We start from the raw sequence: 13,100 nt of genomic DNA, 5'->3' as shown, positions 1-13,100 counted from the left end.
AGGAACTGCTCGACGCTTCTTATCCGCAAACTTCTTGTACCTGAACGATGCCTTGAGCAGAGCTGATCGTACGCTCTTCCAGATATTGGCAAACTGATGCAAGGTGATATCCACTGCGGGAACAGAAGTTGCTGGAAGCGGTTGGAACTCAGGGACTTTAGGGTGGAATCCAAAGTTAGTGAAGAATGGTGTTGAAGCAGATGAAGAATGATACTGGTTGTTATGACAGAACTCGGCCCAGGGAAGTAATTGAACCCAGTCATCTTGAGAGGAGGACACATAGATGCGGAGGAAGGCCTCCAAGTCCTGATTCACCCTCTCGGTTTGACCATTGGTCTGAGGATGGTAAGCCGTGGAAAACTTTAGCTTGACTTGGAGGACTTGACATAAACTTCGCCAGAATTTGGCTGTGAATTGAACTCCTCGATCTGAGATAATTTCTTCAGGAAGACCGTGGAGTCGGAAGATCTCTTGTATGAATACTTGAGCCAACTTGGAAGCTGACGGAAGACCGGTGAGAGGAATGAAGTGTGCCATCTTGGTGAACCGGTCAACTACCACCCAGATGGTATTGAACTTGTTGCACATGGGTAAGTCTGTAATGAAATCCATCGACAAGTGGGTCCATGGTCGACGGGGAACGGATAGTGGAACCAGTTGCCCCGCAGGCGACTGGCGGGATACTTTATGTTGGGCACACTTTGGGCAAGATGCAATAAACTCCAAGACGTCCTTTTTCAGAGTTGGCCACCAATAGGACCTAGAGATAAACTCCAGGGTTTTTTGGATACCTGTATGTCCGGCAAAACGGGAAGCATGGGCCCAATGCATGAGCTTCTTCCTTAGCATCGGCTTCACAAAACTTTTCCCTGATGGGGGCGTAGAGTCCATCCCTACCGTGGAGAATGCCAACGGATTTATAATAGGATGCTTGTCTGAAGACTCTGACTCATTTTCTTGCTCCCATGAGCGGGAAAGGGCATCGGCCTTGCGATTCTGAGAGCCCGGACAGAACTGGAGTTTAAAGTCGAACCTGGAAAAGAAAAGTGCCCATCTGGCCTGACGAGGGTTGAGACATTGTGCGCCCTTCAGGTATAAAAGGTTCTTGTGGTCTGTAAGTATGGTGATTGAATGAGAAGCTCCCTCCAACAGATACCTCCACTCTTCTAGAGCGAGCTTGATGGCTAGCAACTCCTGGTCGCCAATGGCATAGTTGCGCTCAGCTGGGGAGAACTTCCGGGAGAAGAAACTGCAAGGGTGTAAATGGCCATCTTTAGCCCTCTGAGATAACACCGCTCCTACTCCAACGGAGGAGGCATCCACCTCTAAGATGAAAGGAGAGTCGATGTCAGGCTGTTTCAGAACAGGCGCAGAGATGAACCTTTGTTTTAAAAGATGAAATGCTTGCATGGCTTCTTCAGACCACTTGGACGGGTTAGCACCCTTCTTAGTGAAAGCAGTAATAGGCGCCACAATGGTGGAAAAGTCTCGTATAAACTTTCGGTAATAGTTGGCGAACCCTAAGAACCTCTGGACCCCTTTGAGGGTTAAGGGTACCGGCCAATTTTGGATTGCTTGTAGTTTCTCAGGATCCATCTCTAGTCCGGAACCGGACACAATGTACCCTAGAAACGGAATGGACTTGACTTCAAAGACGCATTTTTCTAATTTGCAATAGAGATGATTGACACGGAGACGGGACAGAACCTCTTTAACCCAAAAACGATGTTCCTCTAAATCGTTGGCAAAAATGAGGATATCGTCTAGATAGACCACGACATGACGGTATAGAATGTCTCTGAAGATCTCATTGACAAAATGCTGGAAGACAGCTGGAGCATTGCTCAATCCGAAGGGCATGACGAGGTACTCATAATGTCCGTCACGGGTGTTAAAGGCGGTCTTCCACTCGTCACCCTCACGGATCCGGATGAGATTGTATGCACCTCGCAAGTCCAGCTTTGTAAAGATGGTAGCTCCGCTAACTCTGTCAAAGAGCTCAGTAATCAGGGGTAAAGGATAACGGTTCTTGATGGTAATGTCGTTCAAACCTCTGTAGTCGATGCACGGCCGCAGACCACCATCTTTCTTTTTTACAAAAAAGAAGCCTGCGCCGGCTGGAGAAGAAGAAGGTCGAATGAACCCCTTTGCTAGGTTCTCTTTAATATATTCCTCCATAGAATGCGTCTCAGGCAGAGACAACGGATAAGTTCGGCCTCGAGGTGGAACCTTCCCTGGAACGAGATCAATCGGACAGTCCCATTCTCTATGAGGAGGAAGGATATCAGCAGAAGCTTTACTGAACACATCCGTGAAATCTTGATATGGAGGAGGTGGAACATCAGACGACCTGGGGGAGGAAGAACAGACAGGCAATACTTTAAACAAACATGTCTCAGCACAGGAGGAACCCCATGCCAGGATTTGCGTAGTCGTCCAATCAATTGTAGGATTGTGAAGACGGAGCCATGGAAGGCCCAGGACCACAGGATGTGTGGCTCTTGGAATCACTAAAAGTGAAATAAGTTCGGAATGAAGAACTCCCACTCTCAGACGAACTGGTAGAGTCCTTAGAGCAATAACTGTATAAAAAATTTTACTGCCATCCACGGCAGTTAAGGAAAAGGAGGAAGGAAGTCTCTCGGTGGGTAGGGACCACCGTTTAACATAGGCTTCGGTAATAAAGTTCCCAGCTGCTCCGGAATCCAGGAGGGCAATGACGTTCTGATAACGTTGAGCAACTTGAAGCGAGACTGGGAGATTACAATCTTGAGGGGATGGAGAGGAGATCATTACTCCTAGCCGGCCCTCTCCTTGGCGAGCTAGGGTCTGGAGTCCCGGACGTTTGGGACAAGCATTAATGGTGTGAGACGGAGCTGCACAATAAAGACAGAGAGACTCGGAGAGACGTCTTCGGCGCTCAGCAGGAGTTAAACGGGAACGGCCAATTTGCATGGGCTCATCTTTAGTTGGTGACAGTTGGCGAGGAGGAGGAGCAGAAGATTTTGGAGCAGATGATCTTCCACGCTCAGTTGCTCTCTCTCTGAAACGTAAGTCAACTTTTGTACAAAGTGAGATTAGCTCATCTAACTTGGAGGGTAAGTCTCTGGTAGCTAACTCGTCTTTAATACACTCAGATAAACCATGCCAGAATGCAGCATACAGGGCCTCGTTGTTCCATGCCAGTTCGGATGCCAGGATCTGGAACTGTATAAGATATTGTCCTACAGTACGTGATCCCTGGCGTAAACGGAGAATCTCAGACGAAGCTGAAGTTACCCGGCCTGGCTCGTCGAAGATGCGCCTGAATGTTGACACGAATGCAGTGTAAGAAGATAGCAGGGTGTCGGACCTCTCCCATAACGGTGATGCCCAATCAAGGGCTGAGCCACTGAGAAGAGAGATGATGTAGGCAATTTTTGTACGGTCACTGGGAAAATTGCCAGGTTGTAGCTCAAACTGAATCTCACACTGGTTGAGAAATGCCCTGCAGAATCTTGGAGAGCCGTCAAATTTTGCTGGCGTTGGAAGATGAAGACGTGGAGCAGAAACGGGTAAGGTGGGTGGGGTTATAGCTGGAGTCACTGTGGTTGACGCACCGGACGCGTCTGATCCACGGAGAGTTGTCTGAATCCCATCCAGCCGAGTAGAGAGATCCTGAAGACAGCGGATGATGTGGCCCTGTGCAGCCTCCTGATGTTCAAGTCGGGCTGCCAGTTCTTGCATCGGCCTGGCCGCTTGATCCTGGTCTCCGGCTGGATTCATTTGGTCAGTGCTTACTGTCACAACTGAGGGCCTGAGCTGACGGGAGGCAGCCTCAGTTGTAGGGGCTGAGATGTACCGGAACCTGGGAGGTTGTATCAGACCCCTGGACATGTAAGTAACATGAATAATAACTGCCCGAAGGCGTGACCACGACAACTTGGATAAAAGTCAATGATGTTTATTATGACAACTCCGCAACACAGCAGCAGTAAAAGAAAACGTAAAAGTCAGCAAAGAATAAATACAGTTCCTGGGTACTACAGGATGGCAGGAGCCACAGGGCACTGGTAGTGTGAGATAGTTCTTATGATCTTCTAGATGGAAAGTCCTTACCAGACCCGACTGTAGCAATGGAGATAACCCAGGATTGTGCCAGCTGGTGTTCCAGGAAAAGCTGGGTTGCTGAAGATAAAACAGCTGCTGTGGATACTGGCTGGAACCAGACTGTTGTTAGCACGGAGTGGATACTGGCTGGAACCAGTTAAATAATAAATGAACTTGGGAGCGATGAAATATGAACTGAAATGTAGAACTTGAGAGCGGAGAAATAATAATACCGGTGGAGAGTGGTAAAGTGTAGAAAGGACACCGGCCCTTTAAGGGAAGCTGTACTCTGCTGGAAGCTGAGCTGGAAGCAGGTAATGTTGTAGCTGGAAACAGATGAATCCACAATGGATTGGAGAGTCAGGCTACACCGCAGGTGGAATGCTGGTGCGGGTCTCTATGGTGGAAGTCTTGAGACAGGAGCTGGAACCTGGAAGACAATCACAGGAGAGAGACAAACAGGAACTAGGTTTGACAACCAAAGCACTGACGCCTTCCTTGCTCAGGCACAGTGTATTTATACCTGCAGCAAGGAAGGGATTGGCTAGGCAATTATGCAGATTATCAATACTGAGAACAGATTGGTGGAAATGATCAGCTGACAGAATCCAAGATGGCTGCGCCCATGCAGACACTTGGAGGGAAGTTTGGTTTGTAATCCATGTGGTAATGAAAACAGTAATGGCGGCGCCGGCCACCGGAGACAGGAGGCGCCAGGCTGACAGATGCACATCCAACCACGCGGACACAGCGGAGGCCGCGGCTGACGTAATCGCCACTCAGACACTCTGCATGCAGAAGTTCAGGGACGGCGGCGGAGGCCGCGGGAGACGCCATGCCAGGTGTAATATGGCGTTTACTGTGACAGCGTCCCAGAGTGACAGGAGAGGATACAGGAATGTACACATCAGGATAACAGATGGGATCCGGTCCTGGAGCGCTGAGCCAGCCTTAGGAGGCATCTGATGGGTAAGAAATGGCGTCCAGATACCCGGATCGTGACACTCAAGTCTTTTTGAATATGATGCCACAAGCTTAGCATACCTATCTTTGGGCAGTTTTGTCCATTCCTCTTTGCAGCACCTCTCAAGCTCCATCAGGTTGGATGGGAAAGCGTTGGTGCACAGCCATTTTCAGATCTTTCCAGAGATGTTCAATTGGATTCAAGTCTGGGCTCTGGCTGGGCCACTAAAGGACATTCACAGAGTTGTCCTAAAGCCACTCCTTTGATATCTTGGCTGTGTGCTAAGGGTCCTTGTCCTGCTGAAAGATGAACCGTCACCCCAGTCTGAGGTCGAGAGCTCTGGAGCATGTTTTCATCCAGGATGTCTCTGTACATTGCAGCATTCATCTTTCCCTCTATCCTGACTAGTCTCCCAGGGGGTCATTCAGAGTTGATCGCTCGCCAGCTAGTTTTAACAGCCATGCAAACGCTATGCCGCTGCCAACTGGGGAGTGTTTTTTAGCTTAGCAGAAGTGTGAACGCATGTGCAGCCGAGCTCTGCAAAAACAGTTTGTGCAGTTTCAGAGTAGCTCTGAACCTACTCAGCGCTTGCGATCACGTTGTCTATTCGTGTCCGGATTTGACGTCATACATCCACCCAGCGACCACCCAGCCATGCCTGCATTTTTTCAGACATGCTTGTGTTTTTGCAAACATTCCCTGAAAACGGTCAGTTGACACCCAGAAACGCCCACTTCCTGTCGATCTTCTTGCGGCCGTCAGTGCGACTGAAAATTGTCCTAGAAACTGTGCAAAACAACAAATGGCTTCGTACCTGTACGTCGCGCGTGCGCATTGCGGTGCATACGCATGCGCAGAAATGCAGATTTTTAGCCTGATTGCTGCGCATCGAACAACGGCAGCTAGCGATCAACTCTGAATGACCCCCCCAGTTCCTGCCGCTGAAAAACATGGTATTGGCCTGGTGATGAGCGGCGCCGGGTTTCCTCCAAACAGGACGCCTAGCATTCATGCCAGAGAGTTCAATCTTTGTCTCATAAGACCAGAGAATTTTGTTTCTCATGTTCTGAGAGTCATTCAGGTGCGTTTTAGCAAACTCCAGACGGGCTGCCATGTGCTTTTTACTAAGGCATGGCTTCCGTCTGGCCACTCTACCATGCAGCAAAACAGAATGGAAGTTGCTTATATCAATTTGACAATATACTTCAGGTGCTTGAAAAGGAGGGGTAATTCTAAGCAAGAGACAGGATGGGGATTATCCCCCGGTGCCCCCAGCACACCAAACTACACTGCTAACATGACTTGAAAACCTATATATAATAGAAATCCAGAGGTCTTAGTTACATATATCTGCAGAAATATGGCAAAGCCACCAGGCCTCGACAAGGCTCCTCTGATGCTGGTTATCCTACTCCTAATACTATATCATGTGTGAGGGTAAAGTTTTAGATTTTGCTTTCCCTTTAATTAACACATACTAACACTTTACCCTCTCACGTGATATAGTATTAGGAGTAGGACCACCAGCATCAGAGGAGCCTTGTCGAGTCCTGGTGGCTTTGCCATATTTCTGCAGATATATGTAACAAAGACATCTGGATTTCTATTATATATAGGTTTTCAAGTCATGTTACCAGTATAGTTTGGTGTGATGGGGTGCATCGGGGGTTAATCCCCATCCTGTATCACTCTACCATACAGGCCTGATTGGTGGATTGCTGCAGAGATGGTTATCTTTCTTAAAGGTTCTCCTTTCTCCACAGAGGAATGCTGTAGCTCTGACAGAGTGACCATCGGGTTCTTGGTCACTTATCTGACTAGGGCCCTTCTCCCCCGCTCACTCAGTTTAGACGGCCGGCCAGCTCTAGGAAGAGTCCTGGTGGTACCGAACTTCCTCCATTTACGGATGATGGAGGCCACTGTGCTCATTGGGACCTTCAAAGCAGCAGATATTTTTATGTACCCTTTCCCAGATTTGTACCTAGAGATAATCCTGTCTTTAAGGTCTACAGACAATTCATTTGACTTCATGCTTGGTTTGTGCTCAGACATGCACTGTCAAGTGTGGGACCTTATATAGACAGTTGTGTGCCTTTCCAAATCATGTCCAATCAACTGAATTTACCATAGGTGGACTCCAAATAAGTGTAGGAACATCTCAAGGATAATCAGTGGAAACTGGATGCACCTGAGCTCAATTTTGAGCTTCAGGGCAAAGGCTGTGAATACTTATGTACGTGTAATTTCTTTGTTTTTTATTTTTAATAAATTAGCAGAAATCTTGAAAAAGCTTTTTCCATGTTGTCATTATGGGGTATTGTGTCGAATTTTGAGGGGAAAAAATAAATTTATTCCATTTTGGAATAAGGCTGTAACAAAACAAAATGTGGAAAAAGTGAAGCGCTGTGAATACATTCTGGTTGCACTGTACATATCTCTGCCTTTGTCCCTCCAACAGCCTCCCCACCTCTGTGTCCCTCCAGCCTTCTCTCTTGTCTTCAGCATGCATAAAGCCTGCTCCTTGGTTTTGCTATTCTTCAGTTCAGCGGTGGTGAGACATGACATCACATATGCTGGGACCTGAGGAGAGGGCTAACACCATCTGACAGACACAGCGCGAGTGAGTACCAAGACGAGCAGCCCGCAGGCAGAGGGAGGACCATGGAGCCGTCAGTACCTGAGGAGGGGGGAAGTCGCTGCAGCTCGTCTGTGACACTAGTGCCACCTGCATCATCTATTGATATGTGTGATTGGGCAGGCTTTTCTGTTGGAATTACTCTGCAGGGCTGTGGAGGAGGTGTTACAAGTTCTACCTGCCATTACAGGTGATGGAACTCAGTTCCACCCCACTTTATTCCGTTTCAAGTCTCTGTGGCCATAATTATCAAGACCCTTACCTAAGATCCCTCATCCTCTGCATTGCGTTAATCCCAGGTGACATTGGGCCACCATGAAGTAGGGCCTGATGTGCTTTTAGGCCATGGCAGTATGCTGTGTTGACTCTAGCACTTGCTATGTCTCCTGTGCTAATGTTCCCTCTGTAGCTTTTGATTGCTTAACAGGAGATAATCTGTTTTTGTTTGTTTTTAAATACACTATAATTTTTATTTTCATAGTTGTGAATATAAGTGTTGCCTTATTCTTTCTTTCTATCCAGGTCACGCACCTCATAACTTTAAACTGTTGTCCGTCCAAGTGATGATCCGTCATGGAGATCGGTATCCATTATATGCGATTCCCAAAACCAAGAGACCTGATATTGACTGTGTCTTGGAGCCAGGCAGGTACAGTACACACCCTTTAATGATGTTGGCCTCATCGTTATGTGTGTTTTTTAATTCCTTTGCAAAACACTCTAAAAATAAAAATAATAATACTGTAATCCTATTTTGTGCTACCATAACTTCAAAGGGGTGTGGGTTGATAGATAGTGTCTAGTTAGACAGTCAATAGATAGACACCAGATGTTAGACATACATTAGGTCGACAGGGTCAAAAGGTCGACGGGGTCAAAAGGTCAACATGCAGAAGGTAGACAGGGTCAAAAGGTCGACATGAAAATGATCGACAGTTAAAAGGTGGACACCATGTTTTTTGCATTTTTGTGGTTTGTGTGGATAGTTTTGTCACCTGGGACCCCCAATTGTGCAAAGGCAAACCCTCACGGGGCTCGCTTCGCTCGCCACAATGTTTATAACCAGCTTTCTGCCAACATGGATAGAGAAAGTATGAAATAGTCCAAATAATGTTACATAAAAAACACATTTGTCTTTTTTTTTATGTCGACCATTCTCATGTCGACCTTTTCACCCTTTTCGACCTTTTGTACTGTCTACCTTTGTCATGTCGACGTTTTGACCCTGTCGACCTAATGTCTGTCTAACATGTGGTGTCTATCTATTGACTGTCTAACTAGACACTGTCTATCTATCAACCGGATACCACTTCAAAGGTAAATTCTGGAATTCCCATGTGACAAGCTTTGTGTAAAGGGAATAGCATAACACCCCATAGAGAGACCAATTAAGGTATCCGGACTCCAGGTCGGCAGCACAAAGGTCGACACACCTTAGGTCGACGCCAATTGGTCGACACACCTTAGGTCGACATGGACAAAAGGTCGACAGGAACAAGGTCGACATGGAAAAAGGTCGACATGAGTTTTTCACGATTTTTTTCTTTTTGAACCTTTTCATACTTAACGATCCACGTGGACTACGATTGGAACGGTAAAGTGTGCCGAGCGAATCGGTAGCGGAGCGAAGGCACCATGCCCGAAGCATGGCGAGCGAAGCGGTGCACTAATTGGGGTTCCCGGTCACTCTACGAAGAAAACGACACCAAAAAAACTCATGTCGAGCTTTTTCCATGTCGACCTTGTTCCTGTCGACCTTTTGTCCATGTCGACCTAAGGTGTGTCGACCAATTGGCGTCGACCTAAGGTGTGTCGACATTTGTGCTGTCGACCCTCAGTCCCAGACCCACCAATTAAACCTATATAAAATATATAGAGAAATTGTGTTTAAAAGTAATTAGTAACACTGGTCTTTAGAAAAGGAAAGATGTAGTAAGATTCATCAACATCAGTATTTCACATTCTAACCATAACTATAGGAGACTCATCGATGGAGTGTTATTAGAATTTAGTTATTAGAATGAATGAATCTGACACCAGGATAAAATAACAGCCAAATACACCATAAGTATATATCAGAAGTCTAAAGCTGGGTGCACATCATATGATGGGGCTACACGGCGATGCGATTAACGATACACACTAAGGGCCTAATTCAGACCTGATCGCAGCAGCAAATTTGTTCTCTAATGGGCTAAACAATGGCCCTCATTCCGAGTTGTTCGCTCGCAAGCTGCTTTTAGCAGCATTGCACACGCTAAGCCGCCGCCTACTGGGAGTGAATCTTAGCTTATCAAAATTGCGAACGAAAGATTAGCAGAATTGCGAATAGACACTTCTTAGCAGTTTCTGAGTAGCTCGACACTTACTCGGCAACTGCGATCAGTTCAGTCAGTTTCGTTCCTGGTTTGACGTCACAAACACACCCAGCGTTCGCCCAGACACTCCCCCGTTTCTTCAGACACTCCCGCGTTTTTCCCAGAAACAGCAGCGTTTTTTCACACACTCCCATAAAACGGCCAGTTTCCGCCCAGAAACACCCACTTCCTGTCAATCACATTACGATCACCAGAACGAAGAAAAAACCTTGTAATGCCGTGAGTAAAAAACCTAACTGCATAGCAAATTTACTTGGCGCAGTCGCACTGCGGACATTGCGCATGCGCATTAGCGACTAATTGCTCCGTTGCGAAGAAAAATAACGAGCGAACAACTCGGAATGACCCCCAATGTGCAGTGCAGTGGGGGCAGATATAACATGTGCAGAGAGAGTTAGATTTGGGTGGGTTATTTTGTTTCTGTGCAGGGTAAATACTGGCAGCTTTATTTTTACACTGAAATTTAGATTTCAGTTTAAACACACCCCACCCAAATCTATCTCTGCACAAACGATCTGCTGTATGAAGGTGTAATGTCTCGTAGGCGCTGTATGTAATTACATAGTGGTCGGCCGTATAATCGCCTCATTGGACATGCTGCACATCCAATGGAATGATTAATTGAACTATGGTCGGGTACAAACTATACGATGTGCATGATATATTGTTCCGATCCACATCGGAACGAGATATCGTACAGTATATCTTATAGTTTGTAATCCGCTTAACGGTATTAATGTTCATTCTAGCACCCTGCACCTGTCACAACTCGTGCAGTTACTCTTTCCTGCCTGGGGTGTCTCTCTCTGCTCTTGTGCTTCTAGCACACTCTGTGGTCTTTATCTTAGTGCTTTCAAACAGCAATACATTTCATCAGGATTCTCAGAATGGCTATAATTATGCAAGGGCTAAAATGCCACATAGTGACACATTGTATAGTACGGAAAAAAGAAGACAAAAGACACACTTATCTTTGAAAGTATGTAAACATATAACACACACAAAAGCATCCACTTATCGGTAAGCAGGTATATCACAGCAAAACCGGAGAATTCCCAATGCTTCTGGGAGTTTGCTGTCTGATTAGGGGTCCATTGGAGCTTGCCTCACTACAGTATACATGTCTGTCCTGTATAATCGTTTCTTTCCAAAGAAATCAGTAGTGACTAATAGAGTCAGCTCTATGTAAGCAGGTAATAGCTGTCCTCAGATTAAAGTCGCACTGTGGTCTTAATTATAAATACGCACGGAAGTGAAAGTAAAAACCGCTTGTTCATGCAGTCCTCCATGACAGATGGATAAATTGGTAATTATTTGGAAGGTTAATGGTGTTGAGATTTGTGAATATAATCACTGCTTAAAAGTTTATTTTAGTTTGCATGAAAGCGAGAGATGTTTCCCTGGGAGTGGGTTTCTGTGCATGGCTTACTTTGTCCTGAGATGGCAGGCCAGATGTTATGAAGTCTGAATTGACTGGAGGTGAGGGTTCCCGTGTAAACTCTGCCGTTTTTTTTAAAGCGTCAATCATGTACAAGCCATGGTTTTGCTTTGTACATCATTGCAGCTTTAAAAAAAAAGTCAGATTTCGTCCGGAAACCCGCACTTCCGGACAACTCGGACTTTACATCTGGCCCTGCATGTCTAAATCTTGGAAGGTATGTAATCCAAAAGACTGAAAATTGCAAGCGTAACTCTGTTTTGTCTTGTAAAAGTACAGTGGGGTAAATTTACTAAGATGGGAGTTCTATTTAAGATGGGATGTTGCCCATAGCAACCAATCAGCTTCTACTTCTCATTTATTTGACACCTTCTAGAAGATAATACATGGAATCTGATTGGTTGCTATGGGCAACATCCCATCTTAAAAAGAACTCCCATCTTAGTAAATTTACCCCAGTGTCTGTTCTCTGGAGTATTCTGACACTATACAAATAATGTGTGTATGATCAGTGAGGGATGTATACATATTACCCTTGCTGCTTGTTGTACTATGCTGGCACAGCCTTCGGAATTTGCAAGGTACTGTAGGCTGGCCTTCACAGCAGTGCCGTAACTAGGCATTTTAGCGCTGTGTGCAAGAAATGACATTGGCGCCCCCCCATGCAAGATAGGGTCAGTGCGCGCCGTAGGCGCGCAAAAAATATATAGGGGCGTAGCTTCATGGGGAAGGGGCGTGGCCACAAAATAATAGCAATTCATACTACGGTGCACAGTAGTCTCCATTATTCAAATTACGCTGCACAGTAGCGCCACTACACCAGGTAGAGCCCCTTTTATACATTACGGCAGACAGCGTCCCCCTTTTTATACATTACAGCAGACAGTCCTCCTTTTTACACATTGCGGCAGCCAGTCCCCCTTTTTACACATTGCGGCAGCCAGTCCCCCTTTTTACACATTGCGGCAGCCAGTCCCCCTTTTTACACATTGCAGCAGCCAGGCCCCCTTTTTACACATTGCGGCAGCCAGGACCCCTTTTTACACATTGCGGCAGCCAGGAATTCTTTTTACACATTGCGGCAGCCAGGCCCCCTTTTTACACATTGCAGCAGCCAGGCCCCCTTTTTACACATTGCAGCAGCCAGGCCCCCTTTTTACACATTGCGGCAGCCAGGCCCCCTTTTCACACATTGCGGCAGCCAGGCCCCCTTTTCACACATTGCGGCAGCCAGGCCCCCTTTTCACACATTGCGGCAGCCAGGCCCCCTTTTCACACATTGCGGCAGCCAGGCACCCTTTTTACATATTGCGGCAGCCAGGCCCCCTTTTTACACATTATGGCAGACAGTGTCCCCCAGAGAAAGAGAGAGAGAAAGAGAGAGAGGGATATACTTACCTTCTCCCCGCTGACAGGCTCCTCGTGCTGGCATCTCCGAGTCCCTCAGTGCAGGCAGGTGAAAAGGAGGAGGAGGGAGGGGGACTGGAGCCGCAGCAGCGCTATGTCATTGGTAGTAAGCGCCGCTGCAGCATCCCCCTCTCCTTCCGTATTGGCTGCCCTGCGCTGCTGTAGATGCTGGGATGGAGGAACCGCATC

The 13,100-nt window shown here is 46.8% G+C and overlaps 1 protein-coding gene across 3 annotated transcripts in view; it reads left to right on the top strand.

Annotated features, from left to right (window-relative positions):
- The window catches only part of PXYLP1 (2-phosphoxylose phosphatase 1), a 184,312-nt gene that overhangs the window by 157,199 nt on the left and 14,013 nt on the right, over positions 1-13,100 (top strand). For all 3 annotated transcript variants that reach the window (XM_063915925.1, XM_063915924.1, XM_063915926.1), the window contains exon 5: positions 8,211-8,337. In XM_063915925.1, coding sequence (XP_063771995.1) covers positions 8,211-8,337 — 127 coding nt within the window. The remainder of the gene's footprint in view (positions 1-8,210; positions 8,338-13,100) is intronic.

This window comes from Pseudophryne corroboree, chromosome 4 (assembly GCF_028390025.1).
Source record: "Pseudophryne corroboree isolate aPseCor3 chromosome 4, aPseCor3.hap2, whole genome shotgun sequence".
Lineage (NCBI taxonomy): Eukaryota > Metazoa > Chordata > Amphibia > Anura > Myobatrachidae > Pseudophryne > Pseudophryne corroboree.
This window is presented reverse-complemented; position numbering and strand designations above follow the sequence as displayed.